Raw genomic sequence first — 16,727 nt, forward strand, 5'->3', positions numbered from 1 at the left:
TGTGGCATCTCCTGGAGGTGGTTGCTCCAGACTCACGTGGCCCTGATGGCCACTCCTATCTTTTTGCCTAGGTCATTTGCTAGGAGCCAGCCACCGAGTTCTACACCTAATCTTCACAATCCAGTAAATATTTTTTTCCTTCCTAGAGACTCTGGGCTTCCAGAGCAGACTGGGGCACTCATTGGAGCCAATAAGGACTCCTGACCCTGGCCAGTGCCATCTTCTTATATGACTCATACATGCCAGTGACTATTGATTGAATGAATCAGTCAACAACTAAGCCATGTGACAGTGGGCACACTGTCACCTATCACAGTAAAATCACTCTAGGTGATTCCAACACCATACACCTCACACAAATACTATATACACATAGCAGGAGTATTCAACAGTTAAAATAAGCCCACGAGTGAATCCTTACTGAAGCTGCTAGCCGCTGTAGGAGTGAGCCCTTGATTGGAAGTGGGGAAGCAGAAGTGCTGGCCACCTGAGTTGTAATGAGAGTCTTGTTGGAAGCTCCAGGCGCTGTGATGACAACAAGTCTGGGATGCATCCTTGGTCATGGCCCTAGGAGCACTCAAATGTCTGAGCTCTGACACCCTCAGGGGAACAACAACAGACAGCAGGGGAAGATTTTGTTACTGATACAAACTTTGGAAGAAATTATGTTTTAGTTTAAAAAGACTATGATTCTTCCTGGAAGGAAATTTTGTCGTTTTAAATTTGGCAAATATTTGGGTGCAGACTACAGCCTCACCTCCATGTTTGCATGCCCCGAGTCACAGCTGAGGAAGTTAAAATGATGGACATCATTGGTAGATGCTAGTGTCCAGAGGATAGTGTCAGTGAGGAAGGTTTCCATACAGTCTGACAACCAGTAGTGATGGGAGTTACTTCTAAAGGTGACATTTGTTCATAATGTTTATTTTTCAATTTTTGCCTTTAATTCTAACACTAATAAAAGCAGAGACAGGTGGATCTCTGTGAATTTGAGGCAAGCCTGATCTATATAAGACCCTGTCATTTTTAAAAATTAATTTTCTAGTAAACTATCAGAAGCATTCTAAACCATGTATTTATTCTGGATGGACAATTTGAAGTAGGGCAGACAGGGGAAGATGAACCTCCAATCAAGTCTCATGATGGCCTTGTTTCAAGGACAGCTCAAAAAAGAGAGAGAAAAGTTTTAAGTAGGAATTAACCCTCTACCCCCATTTTTCAAACAGTCTCTCTCTATAACCCAGAGATTGGTTATAGATTGTGGATTGGAACTCACAGCAATCCTCCTGTGTTGGCCTTCCAAGTGTTGGGATTATAGGCACCAGCCACCACACCCTGCCAAGACCTACCTCTCTCTTTCTTTCTTTCTTTCTTTCTTTCTTTCTTTCTTTCTTTCTTTCTTTCTTTCTTTCTTCCTTCCTTCCTTCCTTCCTTCCTTCCTTCCTCCCTTCCTTTCTTCTTTCCTTCCTCTTCCTCTTCCTCTTCCTCTTCCTCTTCCTCTTCCTCTTCCTCTTCTTCTTTTTATTTTTCCCCACCAGAAAACCCAGGAAGATCAGTTCCATTTTGGTGTGCCATCTCTCCAGGTGTACTGTGGTTAGGTGTTGGCTTGCAGTGACCTTGATGATATCTATTTAAGTAACTGGATCACATACTTCCTTCACTATAGGCTACCCGCCCCATGTCCTCCACCAACCAGGAAAGAGACAACCTATACGAATACCCAAATACCAACAAGACTAAGAAGTCAGTGCAGATTTGTCTACATTACAACTCTGCTCATAAAGCCCACTGGCATATACCTCAGCTGGTAGATTTAGTAAAGAATTGTTCTAGATGATTTTACACTGATCTACTTATTTTCAAGGGGAATGGGGCTCTTCAGCCTTCAAACCCTCACTGTTACCTCAGCTCATGTCTGGCTTTCTCTGCACACATGCTCTCCCCACACTTGCAGCCTACTCGTTGGTCTCTGTGCTGTCTCTACTGGAACAGGATGACCTTAACCCTGCTCCACATGTCGGGACCCTTCCTGGCTCACACAGCAGCTCTTTGCTGCTAGGACCAAGGACCTGCCCCACCCCCGCCCCCTTCCTGCATTCATCAGTCCTCTTCCCTTAAAGTGCCCACCTAAGTCTCCAGGAAGGACTCTGGCTTCTACCATCAGAGGCTCCTTTGGGAACAGACATTTGTCTGCTTTATTTTTGTGCTACTTTTACAGTAACTCCCAGCTTGCTATTCGACTCCTCCATCATGAATCTCCCAAGTATTTAGTGAAATGAAGTGCTTTTGAGAGCTACTTCCATCCTGTTAAGCTTTACACTCAGACAGCAGAAAGGCTTGTTCTGCAGTAATTACTCTCCCCACTAGGAATCAGACCTAGTACCTTGGGCATGCTAGGCAAGCGTTGTGCCAACAAGCTACCCCCCTAGCTCTTGTTTCATGGTGATCTTTAAAAGGCACAAATCCCCTAGGTGAGACATGACATTATATCCATAGTCTTTTGGGGTGTATTCTCAAGACTTAAGTAATAATTGATTCTCTTGCTTTAGTTATTTGGCTTTGAAACCTCTTATTGTCTTTTTCCAGGTGGTTGATAGTGAAAGACTCTTTTCTGCTGTATATGAAACCAGACAGCGGGGCTATTGCCTTTGTCCTCCTTGTGGATAAAGAGTTCAAAATCAAAGTAGGGAGGAAAGAGACAGAAACGAAATATGGACTTCGGATCGATAATCTTTCAAGGTAGAAATGTTTAACATTTAAAACATATTTTTTTTTCCCCAAGTCTCTTGAAGGTTAGAACGTTCTCTCCACCGTGAAGGATGGAAGCAGGTTGAAATATTAGTAATTGTTGCTTGGAGCTCATCCTCAATCAGAAGTAACAGAACTTACCTTTGCCATTGTATGTGTGTTTGTAACTAAAGATTCATTGTATTTTTGATGGTGATAGTGGATGTATGGGGTGGGGATGTGCATGTGGATGAATCCAGATGCCTGCAGAGGTTAGAAGGGGACATTGGATCCCTTGGAGCTGGAGAACAAAGTTTGTTATTCCATCTACTAATTTGCCAAATGAATCCATTTGGAATTTGCATATTTTATTAGTGAATACATATGTGTTGATGTAGGTTTCTTTCTGGCAGGTTGTAGTCATACTTTAAAAAAAGTGTGTGTGTGTGTGTTATATGTGTGTGTGTGTGTGTGTGTGTGTGTGAATGAGGTGCATGAGTGCCACGTCACACATGTGGAAGTCACAGAACTTCATGAAGTCCATTCTCTCTTTATGTTGTTTCAGGGATGGAATTCTGGTTGTCAGGCTTGTTCTTCAACCCTTTAGTCTACTAGCCATCGGCTTGTCCACATTACATTTCTGTGCTTGAAATAGTTTCCTCTCCCCAGCCACTAGGCTTCTACTCATCTCTCCTGTACAACCATCTTTCCAGAACAGGTTTGACCAAAGAGCAGGCAGATGCTGGGGCAACTTCTGCGCCCTCTCGTTCCTTCATGACTCCATTGCTACACCTGTTGGGGAAGCTTCTCTCCCACCCCAAGCCATCTCATCTTCCTATCCCCATGCCCCACCAGCATCAGCTCTTCCATTGGACAGTAGCTTTCTAAGGCCAGCATCCATCTGTGAAGCACTGAGAGGAGCTGACTAGACATCCCTGAGTTTTATAAATAGTTAATTGTAGAACCTGTGCATATGGCCCTTTCTATGCTTTCTGTGAGAACTGCTGTACTCTCCCCATCCCAATAATTAAACAGAATCAAAGCTCTGCCTTCTAACTCAGTCCTATATTATCAGCATGGCATATGGCTGCTAGTGCCAGACCTTGCTGTCCTCTGAACTTCAGTTCTAGGTAATTTAATTTTCATCTCTTGGTCCTAGTCATTCATTTTGACAACTAGCCATTTTTTTTCTGGATTCTACCAGAATTCTCAATATTTTTAATCCTGTAAGAAATTAAGGTGGCTTGCTTATGCGATAGAAAAACCCAATACAAACTGTCTTATTCCAGAGCAACTTAATCAGCCACGGTGGGTGATTAATTTTTAAGCTAAACTATGTCATTAAGACACATTTTCCTAAGTTTGCTTCGGCATATGTCATCTGCCATATTCTCAGATGAGTCACCTTCTGGTGGCAAGATAGCTGCTGTATCCTCAGACTTACTCTCATGGGTGGGACTGGCTTTTGTACCCTTGCCCCAGCCCTCCAGGACTAGAAGAATGGGGTATATTGCTTTGCATAACTTTGCTGGATTCAAAGAAGGAAAGGAAGGACTCTGCCAAAGCCCGTCAAAAGCTGGGGTAGTCAGTGCAAAGAGAACTGTGCTGGAGGAATCAGCAACTCTGACAGAGTGTGACATTACTTTATATCTTCTACAACCCTCCTCGTTTCTCAGCACAGTCCAAGGTCTGCACTAAACACCCTCATGTGTGTCTACACTCAAGATCCAGTGAGGAGTCGGACGAGTCCACCCAGTGAATGATTTGAGGAATTCTACTAAGATGTCTAAAAGCTCACTTTTTAAATGGGCATTGACTAGAAACTTTAATTCCAGTTTGCTGTGACATGTTTAATCTTTAAATCTCTTCTAAGAGCTAGAACTCAGAGTAAACTCCCAACACCCACTTTTGTTTCTCTTTAAAGGACACTGATTTTAAAATGTAACAGCTACAGACACGCCCGGTGGTGGGGAGGCGCCATAGAGGAGTTCATCCAGAAGCATGGCACTGACTTCCTCAAAGACCATCGCTTTGGTTCCTACGCCGCCATCCACGAGAACACCTTAGCTAAGTGGTGAGATGTTTTTGCTTGCACGCGTTCATCTCATATTGTAATGGTTTAAGTTTACCTGCAGTCAGCTTCAAAACTAAACCAGAAATGACTTAGTCATCTCCCGAGCTCTCCTCTTTCCTAGGCTGTTGTAGGGTTGTGTGATCACAGGTTAGGTTTTTTTTGTTTAATTTTGGTTTTTGAAGGTTTATAATGGGGAGCTTAGCTGCCTTTAGATTCAGAACTTTGATTTGTTTTGTGAGATCTTTTGAAACACAGACTGGCGGTGAACTCGCGATGTAGACAAAGATGTTCTTGACCTCAAGCTCTTCCTGCCTCATCTTCCAAGCTGGGGTTGAAAGCCTGACCCACTGCGCCTGGAGTTTTAAAAATCAACTTAAGGACTAGGCACATAGCTCAGTTACAGTGTTCATCTAGCATACATGAACCCCTGGTTGGATCCCCAGCACCCCATAAAATCAGGGATGGTGGCACAGCTTGGTAATCCCAGCAACTGGGAAGTGGAGGCAGGGGGATGCTTAGTTTAAGGTCATATTTCAATTCAGAGGCCTGTCTAAGCTCCCCGAGACCCAGTTCTAAAAGGAAAAGCAGAATATAGCTTCATACATCTCTTAAAGGTACAAATGGAAGTTTGATTAAATTATTCATGTGTTTTCTACTCACGCATTTGAGCTGGTCTGTTGTTAGACTCGGAGGAAAACTCGGTAAGGTTCTGTAAGGTGGATTGATGTGCCCCTGTCTAAGCAAAGACTGCCTGGTCTGTCTCCTAACTGCCCTTCCTAGGTGGCAGAGGGAGGAGAGATTGTGTTTTCAATCTTGTTTCCAGTTACTTAAAATGGTAGTGGTGTAGACCAGGCAGAACCCTCTGTGCTTTGCTTTAACCTAGGGTGTTTTTGTTGTTGTTGCGTTGCTGTTTTGTTTGCTTTTTTTCTGTTTTTTTTTTTTTTTTTTTTTCTTGTTTTATAAAAAAAAAGAAATCAAAACAGAGGAACCAACAAAGGAACAAAACCTTTATCTTCCAGGTATGTGAACGCCAAAGGCTACTTTGAAGACATCGCAAATGCAATGGAAGGGGCATCGGAAGAGATTTTTATCACAGACTGGTGGTTAGTATTTGCCGGGAGAATGTTGTCTGGAGGCTTCTACACTTAGAAATGTGTTATTGGAAAATCCCACACCATGAAACCAACAGTAGCCGTGATGGCTTGGCCCAGTCGCAACCCCCTGCATAGTAGACCCCAGTGAAAGACTTTCCAAAATGGCCCTTCGGACATTACGCTGCTCCATGTTCTCATCGTGTGGCAGATATGACATAAAGGAGGAAGGGTTGCTCTTGGCTCACAGTTGGAGAGTACAGTCTATCCTGCTGTGGCATGTGTATGAAGGGATGTCACTCTACATGCATGGTTCGGAGGCAGAGGGAGATGAACACCTGTGTCCTGCTCGCACTCTCCTTTGATTCAGTCTAGGATGCCAACTCATAGATGATTGATGCACTCTCATCAATTATGTTAAGACAGGTCTTCCCACTTGAGTTTACCCAATCTGAAAACCCCTTCAGAGACCCGCCCAGAGCTTCGTTTCCAGCGTGACTCTAGATTCTATTAAGTTGACAACCAATGTTAAGTATTGCAAACCTTTCTTTTTTCTTATTTTTTTTAAAAATTAATTAATTAATTAATTTACATCCCAATATCAGCCCTCCCTTCATAAAATTTAAGCAACATCTCATACTTTTAAATTTATTTCACTCTGTGTGTATGGATGTTTTGCCTGCCTGTTTGTTTGTGTGTCACATTTGTGGCAGGTGCCCTTGGAGGCCAGAAGAGGGCATCAGATATCCTGGAACTAGGGTTAACAGCTGGTTTTCAGATACCATGTGGGTGCTAGGAATAGAACCTAGGTGCTATGGTAGAGCGGGACAGTGCCCTTAACCACTGACACACCTCTCCAGTTGCAAACATCTTAAAGTATTTAACTTGAATGGATTAGAAGCAGAAGTGAAGATATTTGTGCAAATAAATATGTTACCATGCAGATGTGGCCATGGAGATAGGAAAGTGCATCCTACCAAGGTATCTTTCTATCTCTTAGTATGTCCTTCACGTGGTCCAAGGAACAGCTCCTGAACTTTCTCTCCATCACTGAAATACTTGCTGTTACAGTTAAAAGGACCGGGGCAGGGAATCTCTTTTGGCTTTCTGTTAGATTTTAACTGTCTAGCCTGTTGTGAAAACCACCACGGGAGTCATGCTGCTTATTAAAGTCACTGGAACTCGCATATCTAAAGCCCCTTGGTTCTTGGGGAGTTTGGCCTGTGGAGTTGATGCAGGCTTTGTATTTGTAGCCTGATTTCAGTTCCAGTTACCAATCATCTACGAAAGTGAAACCTATTACAGAGGCCAACATTAGGTATGAAATGAAGATGGCCTGGAATATGTTATACTTGTAGAGACTGGAGTGGATTTTTAAATCCACTCTATCCTATTCGAGAGATAAGGTTTTAAGGTTATGGATATGTGGCTCGGGATAGCCTTTAACTCACAGCAGTCCTCCTGCCTCAGCACCCTAAATGCTAGGATTACCAACTTGAGCCACCAAGCCTGGCTCAGAAATTTTGCTTTGGTCTATAACGTTCTTCCTTCCGAATAGTACTCATATATGAAGCTTGAAAATATCAACCTGGATTTTTCTTTTAATCCTAGATTGGGGGATGGAAGAACAATAGGAATGTGAACCCATCTTCTGCTTCTCTTCAGTTGTAAGGATACTTGTAGTTAATTCTAGGTCCTCCTTCCCTATTTGGTGCTAGTGATGGTTAGGGACAGATGTTCTTTGTTGTGGAAGGCTATCCTGTGATACTTGTAGACTCCACCAACTAGCTGCCAATGGCAGATCCCCCATTATGACAACCACAAAGTCTTTAGTCATTGCCAAATACCGAATACTTTCTGAGACCTCGTGAGAATAAGTCCAAAGCTCGGCATCCCACTATATTCATAAAAATATCTCTATAACTTTAGCAGTGATATGAATGAGTGAAGAGACCACTGCTGTGAATTCATCAGTATAGTGGTCCCATCCTGTCCAGAAGACAGCATTTCACACCAATCCTTCTGGCTCTTCCTGCCCACTGAAGCTGGTTTTGTTTTTAATGGATAAAATAAAGCATGCAAATGATTTCTTCTAGCCTTTGTCTCTTACAAATCTTGCTGGTTTTCCTTAAGCAGAGGACATCTTGGAGGCCCATGTTCCCATTCAGAACTCCGTGAGATTAATCCTCTGCTGTCTCTTGTTCTACCAGACCTGCCATTTCTGGGGAGAAGGGGATGATGTTTTTGTTGTTTCTCATTTCGGAGGAGTTACATCCAATGTAGGCTGAACTTGAGTTGCCTTTAGACCCTAGCAATGGGGTTGTGGGGAGTGTGACTCTGTTGGTGCTCTTAGCTGCCTTGTGGCTGGACTGACTATGGCAGAAGAGCCCAAGAGATGGCTTTCACTTTTACAGAAGTTAATAATATCAGTGTCCTTCTCAGAAAGCTCCTGATTCCCATGGAACCTTGAAATTCCTTTGTAACTGGAAGTCAGTATGTGTACAAATGTGTCAGAATGCTTTCAGCTTGCTGTGGCTAAATGCCTATGTACATACCCAGAGTTGAGCAATCCTAAGATTGGGGAAGTAGCCTAGAGATTTCAAGAGATTTTATGGTTATCTCTTTAGAACTTAGCTATGTGTATGTTCCTATAAGCACCTGCCCCATACAGCGTCCATCCTACAGCTGCAAGCATGGGCAGGTCGTTTTTCTGATGTGGTGCGTATGTGTGCATGTGTGTGTTCTATCAAGTGTATGTTCTATCAAGGGGAAATTTTCTCATTAACCCTATTTACCCTGTCAAATATCTTACTGTCCAGGATTAAATCAGCTCTAGTTGCACAAATGTAGAAAATATAAATTTAATAGTGCAAAGTAAGTTATGACAGCAAAGAAGGAAATGGTAGACATTGGGTAGGTGGTTGCTTCTCTCTCTCTCTCTCTCTCCCTCCCTCCCTCCCTCCTTCCCTCCCTCCCTCTACCCCCCCTCCCCCCCCCCGTGTGTGTGTGTGTGTGTGTGTGTGTGTGTGTATGTATGACATTTTATTTTGGTGCAGGCCTCAAGCTCTCTGCATAGTCCAGGGTAACGTTCAGCTTGGGGCCCTCCTGCCTTCAGCTCCCAAATGCTGAGATTATGGGTGTGGTTCCTGTATTATTTTAACTAGACAAAGTTTCCTCTATGAAATTGCTCGTAGCCTTGCAGTCTAGTGACCCCCCACAGTAGACTCTGTGGCACGTGGCTAACACTGGTCTCTGTGACAGAGAACTTTTTTGTTGTTGTTTTTTCAACCCCTTTTCCTTTTGGTTTTGTGACTTCAGGTTAAGTCCAGAAATCTTCCTGAAGCGCCCAGTGGTGGAAGGCAACCGCTGGAGGCTGGACTGCATCCTCAAGCGGAAAGCAGTGAGTATTTCTAGACAGGCTCACACAGTTGTTCTACCATCCATCATGTATGCATGGGGTGGGGTTTAGTTGGTGGACCACTTAGCCTGCATGAGGTACTGGCTGGGCTTTTAATCCCAAGGACCATATAAAACCAACTGTGGTGACATGCACCTTTAATGATAACACTTAGGATGTAGAGGAAGGATTAGCCTAGGCTAGCCTAGGAAGTAAGGCAATGTCAGGACCAGCCTGAGCAATGTACTGATAACTTTTTACTTTAGAGTAGTGGTTATCAACATTCTGAATGCTGCAGCCTTTTAATACAGTTCCTCATGTAGTGGTGACCCCTAACCACAAAATTATTTTAGTTGCTACTTCATGAGTAATTTTGCTACTCTTATGGATTGTAATATAAATATATATTTATAAATATATATATGTATATACATATTTTTTTTTCTGATGGTCTTAGGTGACCCCTATGTAAAGGTTATTCAACCCCCCAGAAGGGTTGTGACACACCCACACACATGCACACACATGCACACACATGTATACAAACACACATACACATACACACATACATGCTCACACTTGTTGAGGGGACTTCCTGTTTCCCAGTTCATTTGGAAGAGAAAAGTATGAGATGAAAGTGGGAGTTTGGTGGGAAAATAGCTCAGCAGCTTTTGCTGATCAGTGTGGACCTGAGTTTGAATGTCCAGTACCTGTATAAAAAGTCAGTCATGGTCATGTGCACCTGTAACCTTAGCATTGTGTGTGATGGAGACAAGGGCATTGCTGGCTTTCACTGGCTGCCAGCCTGGCTCTGGGTTCCATGAGAGATCCCATCTCAGGGGAATAATGTAGAGAGTGACAGAAAGGGGACATGCATATCTTTCCCTGGTCTCTACACACATGTACATTGACAGCCACACCAAACACCCCCCCACACACACATCACACTCCCCCTACACACATACCCACACCCACCCACCCACAACCACACACTATCAAGGAAGATATTAAGAAGTAAGGGGCTTGGTTTCAGTCGGGGACAGTGAGGCTAGCCTGTAGAGTCTGAGCAAACACTGAGGATGCTCTTTTTGTTTACAAAGTTAACAGTTGAAGCAGTACAGCTATATTTATATTGCTAATGAATTCTGCTTATGCGACTAAATTAGAATAAGCCTGGGTTTATTATTAATCCTCTAATTAGAGATTGACAGCCCTTTTACTCTGCCCTGAATCTGACTTAGTTTTCCCTCCCCACTTCTGAAGCATGTTCCAACAGATGTTTGGATTCTGAGTTACTCAGGGCAGTGTTTCTCCTTCTGGAGGTCTGTACACCCTTCTCCCTCCTCTCTCCTCTGTCTCACTCACTCTCCACCTCCCCATCCCCCGTTCTTCCTTCCTCCCTTCATTGTCCTTGCCCTACACCTTCCAGAAACGTTTCCAGAGGCACTACAGAGCTCATCGATGACACTAAGGGAAGGTGGAATTTTCTTCCCTCCACCAATCATGGCTTTGATCGGTAGCATCATCCATTCCATTCACAAACCAGGAAACTCTGAGCCCCAGAAGTTTTACTCACATAGTCCTTAAATAGCCCACTTGGTGTGTCTATGATGAGCTATGTAAGACACAGTCACCACAGAGCCTACAGTGGTTGTCTTCCCAGCCCATCCCAGCTAGTTCTTACGGAAGACTTGCATCCTAGGCTCGAACCTAGCCTTACTAACCAACTTCCTACCCATGAAAGGATTTGGAATTCTCCCTATTTTATTCTATGAAGCAGCTCCTTTCCTAATCCCTCTTAAGTGTCTATGTCTGCAAACTTTTCCGGAGCTTGGCCAGGATCCTTCCCTCACACTGGGAGACCCCGCCCACAGTGTTTGTCTGGGAATTCTCTTATTTTAGGTCTCAGTGACATGAGCTTGTTGAATGCCTCCCCGTGTTGAGGAGCATGGCTGATCATAAGGGGTATGTGATGAATAAATGCTTTGATTCCTAAGCCATGGAAGACTCGAGATCATACATGTACAGTTTTCCTGTCCTATGGAGCCCACATAGTCTTTCAGTAGACATCCGGGTCCTCTGGTTCCTACAATCTTTCTACCACTTTCTCCGTGATTGACCCTGAGCCTTAGATGGGAGGGTCTCACTGCAGATGTGGCATTGGTACCGGGCACTGACACTCAGTTGGCCTCTGGATTTTCTTTAGCCTGTTAATGGCTCTCTGTGATAGATTCCATCTGCTACAAAAAGAAGCTTGTTTGATGAGGACTGAGAGATGCACTGATCTGTGCACATAAAGACAAGTGTTGAGAGTGCGGCCAGACATATCCTGGCTCAGGAAAGTGGCAGCAGTATGCTTTCCTTAGGTCTGTGGCCTCAGCAGCCGTGGGTAGTTAGAACTATAGCAATTAATGATGACTGAGAAAGGGAGAAGCAGCTCTCTCTAGAGAAGAACCCTTAATTGCCTATCCAGAGCGCAATGGTCAACTGTAAACACATACAAGCGACAGTAAATGCACTTTGTGTGCACATAAGTGTGTGTATGTGTGTGTATGTATGTGTGTGCCTACATATCACAATAATGAAGAAAATGAGAGATCATACATGACAATAAGAAGAGGGCTCAGAGGCAAAAGAAGGGGAATGGGGGGCAAGGTGTGGTAGTATAGAACTGAAGATGATCAGAGCATGTTATACACTAGTATAAAATGAAACCCGTTGTTTTTTTTTTAAATAAATAACTAATAAAAGTGAAAAGAAGCATATCAAAAGGAGAAAATGTGTACATTCAAAGGTTAGAGAGAGCTCACTAGGCAGGCCTCACAGGGTGTCTCTCACAACCTGAGGCCTTTAGGGGCTCTTGGGGTGGGCAAATCCCACAGGGGCAGTATGCACTGAGAATAATAGGGATATTTTGTTACAGTAAGGTTGGTTGGGGTACCACTGAGAGATGGCTGCAGCTAAGCTATAGCACTAAGAGAGAGACAAGCCGGGGGTATGGCCTTTCTGATGAACAGTTAGGAGGTTCTATGGGGCGTTTAGGCGATGAGGGAAGCTCAAAAAAGTGGGATTGGAATATGGTACTAAGAGCGAGTAGAGGGGACTTGGATTCAGGAACTTCAATCCTTTCTCCTTCCCTCCATCCTCCTTTCCTCCCTCCCCTCCTTCATTTCCCCTCCCCTTCTTCCTCTGATTTTCTTCTTTCTGTCTCTCCCTTCCACTTTCTTCCTGAACTAGGTATTAAGCCCGGTGAATGCTCCTGTGGGGGGTTGGGGGGGGGGGGCTGGGCAAGAGCAGCCGGTGGTTGCCACTGAAGTTGGGACACTGAGAGCTGAGAGGATAAGTTGCCTTGAGCTATGGTAACCTGAACTCTGCAGCACAGTTGTGCAGGTTCCAATCTTAGGAATATGAGACTGACATCAAAGGAATTCTCCAGAGCAGGGAGCTGACAACGGTCAGATAAACGTTTTGCTTTCACATTGAGTTTGTCATCAATTTGATTTTTTTTTTGTTTGTTTGTTTGTTTCCTTTTGCACCACAAGACACAAGTGGGGAAGAAGTCCACACCAGAGAAGGGAGATAGATCGTTACCCTGAGGACCAGTGGGATCCTAAACTGAAGGCTGGGAGGGCTTGCAGGGATAGGGAGACAGTATCTTTAACTTCTAGGACCATGCTTTAAACAAAACTGGTTGAAAATATACAGGTATTTGTGCTGTGGTAACCCACTGTTTCTTATATTTAAATCATGAGGATATGATTTCTGCTATTTTTTTCTTTACATTTTTTTTTCTTAAATTACATTTTTAACTTATTTGTGTGTGTACACATGAGTGTAGAGGTTAGAGGACAACTTGTGGGACTTGTGGAATTCATATTTAGGGAGACCGGTGTGGAGGCAAGGCCTTTACTCACTGAACCCATTTTATCTCACAGGCAGATTCCCCCTCCTTATTTTTTTTGAGATGGAATATCATGTCCCCCAGGTAGCTTCTAGCTCCTGATCTGCCTTCCCCCTCTTCTCCAGTGCTAGGACTATAGCTGGATACTACCACACAGGGATTTTAACCTTTATGGTTGGTTTTCCATTTTTCTACCCACATTCAACCCCCCTCCCCAGAAGTTCTTGGCAATGGGTTATTTCTCTGGGGTGGGGTTGTATAAGGTAATGACAGACAGTGGACCACATTGACAGTACTTTTCAAATATTTGAGCCATGCTGTTTTGAATAATCAGAGAAGATAGGGTCTATGAAAGGGGTCTTTTGGATTTCCACTCTATTTTCTTTTCATTGTCTTCATGTATATTTTGTGTATCCAAAGCCCCTAAAATTCATGTGTTTGTCATGTTGTGCCACTGTATCTGATGACAAACTAATCAGGAAGGAGACCCAAATGCACATCTGCAGAAATTCATCTTTCACAAAGGCTATTCTCTAGAACTGTTTGCTTAAGTTCATCAACGATAAGAAACATGCTATTTCACAAGGTCCCTTCAGGAATACAGTGTGTGTGTGTGTGTGTGTGTGTGTGTGTGTGTGTGTGTGTTTGGGTGCATGCACATGTGCATGCATGTATGTTTTGCAAGAGGGCCTTGTTATATAGTCCTGAATAGTCTGGAACTTGTTATGTAGACCAGGCTGGCCTTGAACCCACAGATCCATTTTCATCTGCCTCCCAGCTGCTGGGATTAAAGGCTTGCCCCACTGTGCCTGGCCTGGAGCTGACTTTGGTGCAGGATGAGGATAATCAGAATGTAGTTTCATTCTGCTACAGGTTGAAACCCATTCTCTCAGTGCCATGAAGGGGAAGTCTTTTCTCTAACACTTTGGTTTTTTCTTGTTGTTTGTTTTGCTTTTTAACTTTTGCCAAATAGCAGGTGGCTATACCATGTGACTTTACTTCTGGGTCCATTCTTTTAGTCCATTAATCTGTGTGTCAATTTTTGGCCATGCTATTTTGTTACTTTGGTGGCTCTGTAGTGTAACTTGAAATCAGACATGCCCTCTCCCAGCACTGTTCTCTTGTTCAGCATTATTGGCTTATTGAGGTCTTTTAGGTGTCTGTGAATTTTGTGAATTTTAGGGTTTTTTTTCCTTGTTAAGAATGTCATTAGAATTTCTGTAGTGACTGTATCAAACCTGTAGGCTATCTTGGGGGACATAGTCATTTTCACAAAATTAATTCTGCCAATCCTGGAACATAGAAGATCTTTCCACTTTTTCAGCTTCTTCTGATATTCCACAGTCTTACATATCCCAGGCCGACACTGAACTCATTACATGACTGACCTTGAACTTCCAACCCCCCTGCTTTATGCACCACCACACCTGGCTTATGCCTCTGGGGCTGAACCCACGGGCTACGAGCACTCCAGCAACTGAGCCACACCTTCAGCGTGTTGTCTGTGATTAATTGCTTTAGTGTTATAGATGTTCATTGCAGAGGACTTTGATTTATTTGGTTAGGTTTATTCTGAGCTAATTTTTTTCTTTTAAGCTTTTTTGAATGGGTTTGTTTTATTGAATTATGGTCGCAGCACATTTATTGCTTGCCCACAGGCAAGCTACTTCAAACTACTTTTAAAAATTACAGACTTAGCATCTGTCTTTTGTAGATTGGGCCTTTGGCTTACTGAAATGGTCTCTGTGGTTTTATAAACCTGAGCAATTGCAACAAAGCAAATGACTTTACCATAAAGGAATGATTTTCCTTTGCCGTTTATAGAGTTTGTGACTGTGTTGTAATACTGCTTGTAAAAGAAAAGGAATCATTGCCTTATTATCATGGAAATCTGCCACAAATTAATGGTTATAGGTATAAGCATACGTATGCAAGATAAGCCCCACTAAAAATCACATTTGTATAATTACTTCCTTGTTAGTCATTGGTATTTAAGATAAAAGCAGAATTTCTACTTTATTTCCTTCAGAGTCACTTTAGTCAGGTGACAAAAGTCACGGTATGAAAGAAAATGCTAGGTATAATGACTGGAAGGTATTAGAGCAACCCGTTAGAGTTGACATCTTCACTATCTAAATATCTGTCAGTTACTTGGGTAGATGGGAAACCGCTTACCACAGGATTTTGGCCAAGTACTTAATTTGCAAATACTGACCTTTGTGAACGCTATGTTTTAAGCTCAAGAAGCAGAATTTGGAGGCCTGGAGAAATGGCTCAGTGGTTAAGAATGTTTGCTGCAAAATCATGGGGACTTGATTTCAGATCCTTGTCCACATGAAACTAGTTGGGCAGTTAGTGCTGTGGGGGCAGAAAGAGGAAGCTGGCTGGGCTTTACTGGCTTGCCAACCTAACCAAACAATGAGCTCAAGTTTTGGGGACAGACCTGCCTCAGAGGAATAAGGAAGAAAGGGATAGTGAAGGGTACAAAGAGCCTTTCTCTTTTGTTCATGCATTGGGTCCCTTTTACGTGGGCATGTATGAGTCCTGCACATGTACTAAAAGGGTTAAAAATTTTCAAAATCTCCTAGCAGACTGGGCAGAACCAAGAGTGCAGGTCAGCTTGGTCATGAGCTCTGTGTTTCAGGAACTTTGAAAATAGCCTATACAAAATGTTCCCCATGACTGTTCCTTGGACCCTGTCACAAACTGAATAATGGGCTGGGACTTTCCACAGGTGTTTTCCAATAACCCTCCTTCACTCCCCCTGGGTTGTGGTCCCCCACCCCCCAGTTGTGGTTTTTCGATTTAAATTCTCTCTGTCTCCAAAGCCCCGGGGTCAGACCCCATTGCCCCTGCGTGGGCTACAGGTCTTGACCTCAACATGTTGATTGAAATATACCTTTTGCTGATTGCATCAAGTTCGGTGTCTTGTGAGTTAATGGGTGGCCACAAATTCCTGAGGCTTGGGTGAGGTCCTTCCTTCCTGGGAGCTTTACAATACCACAAGCCCCCATGCACAAAACAGAATTAGAGAAACACTCTCTAAAAAACAAAGCAGAATTTCATCTGTTTGAAATAAATGAGCCATGAGGAATGGCATCAGGTATAATAATATATAATTTAGGTTGAAATTTTGGGTTGTAAACTGAGTTGTATTTCCCCCTAGTGTCTTCTTCTTAGCACTGACCATAGTTCAATGCTAAAGTTTAAAATGTTTAAAAGAAACAGAACACTGCATGGTAAACAGGAAAAAAAAAAAAAAACAATTTAACTTTCCTTGTAACCCCTCAATTAGTGTTTTATTAGAGAGTACTGCCTGGCCAGACCATCAGAAATCAAGCTGTTCTCTTCTTTCCTACAATTTTATGTGTTTATTTCTTTATTCAAATTATGTATGTATGTGTGATAACCTTTTAAAAAAGATATTTCTAATTTTTAATGATATGTTTATTGTGTGAACGTGTATACATGCACATGGTGCTTGTAAAGGCCAGAGATACGTGTCAGATCCCCTGGAACTAAGGTTGTAAGCTGCCT

General features: G+C 43.0%; 1 protein-coding gene across 7 annotated transcripts in view; it reads left to right on the forward strand.

Moving 5' to 3' along the window:
- Pld1 (phospholipase D1) overlaps nucleotides 1–16,727 on the forward strand; it is a 204,839-nt gene that overhangs the window by 112,332 nt on the left and 75,780 nt on the right. For all 7 annotated transcript variants that reach the window (XM_034500625.2, XM_034500623.2, XM_076932207.1 and 4 more), the window contains 4 exons: nucleotides 2,587–2,739; nucleotides 4,652–4,801; nucleotides 5,821–5,904; nucleotides 9,211–9,292. In XM_034500625.2, coding sequence (XP_034356516.1) covers nucleotides 2,587–2,739; nucleotides 4,652–4,801; nucleotides 5,821–5,904; nucleotides 9,211–9,292 — 469 coding nt within the window. The remainder of the gene's footprint in view (nucleotides 1–2,586; nucleotides 2,740–4,651; nucleotides 4,802–5,820; nucleotides 5,905–9,210; nucleotides 9,293–16,727) is intronic.

This window comes from Arvicanthis niloticus, chromosome 4 (assembly GCF_011762505.2).
Source record: "Arvicanthis niloticus isolate mArvNil1 chromosome 4, mArvNil1.pat.X, whole genome shotgun sequence".
Taxonomy (NCBI): Eukaryota; Metazoa; Chordata; class Mammalia; order Rodentia; family Muridae; genus Arvicanthis; species Arvicanthis niloticus.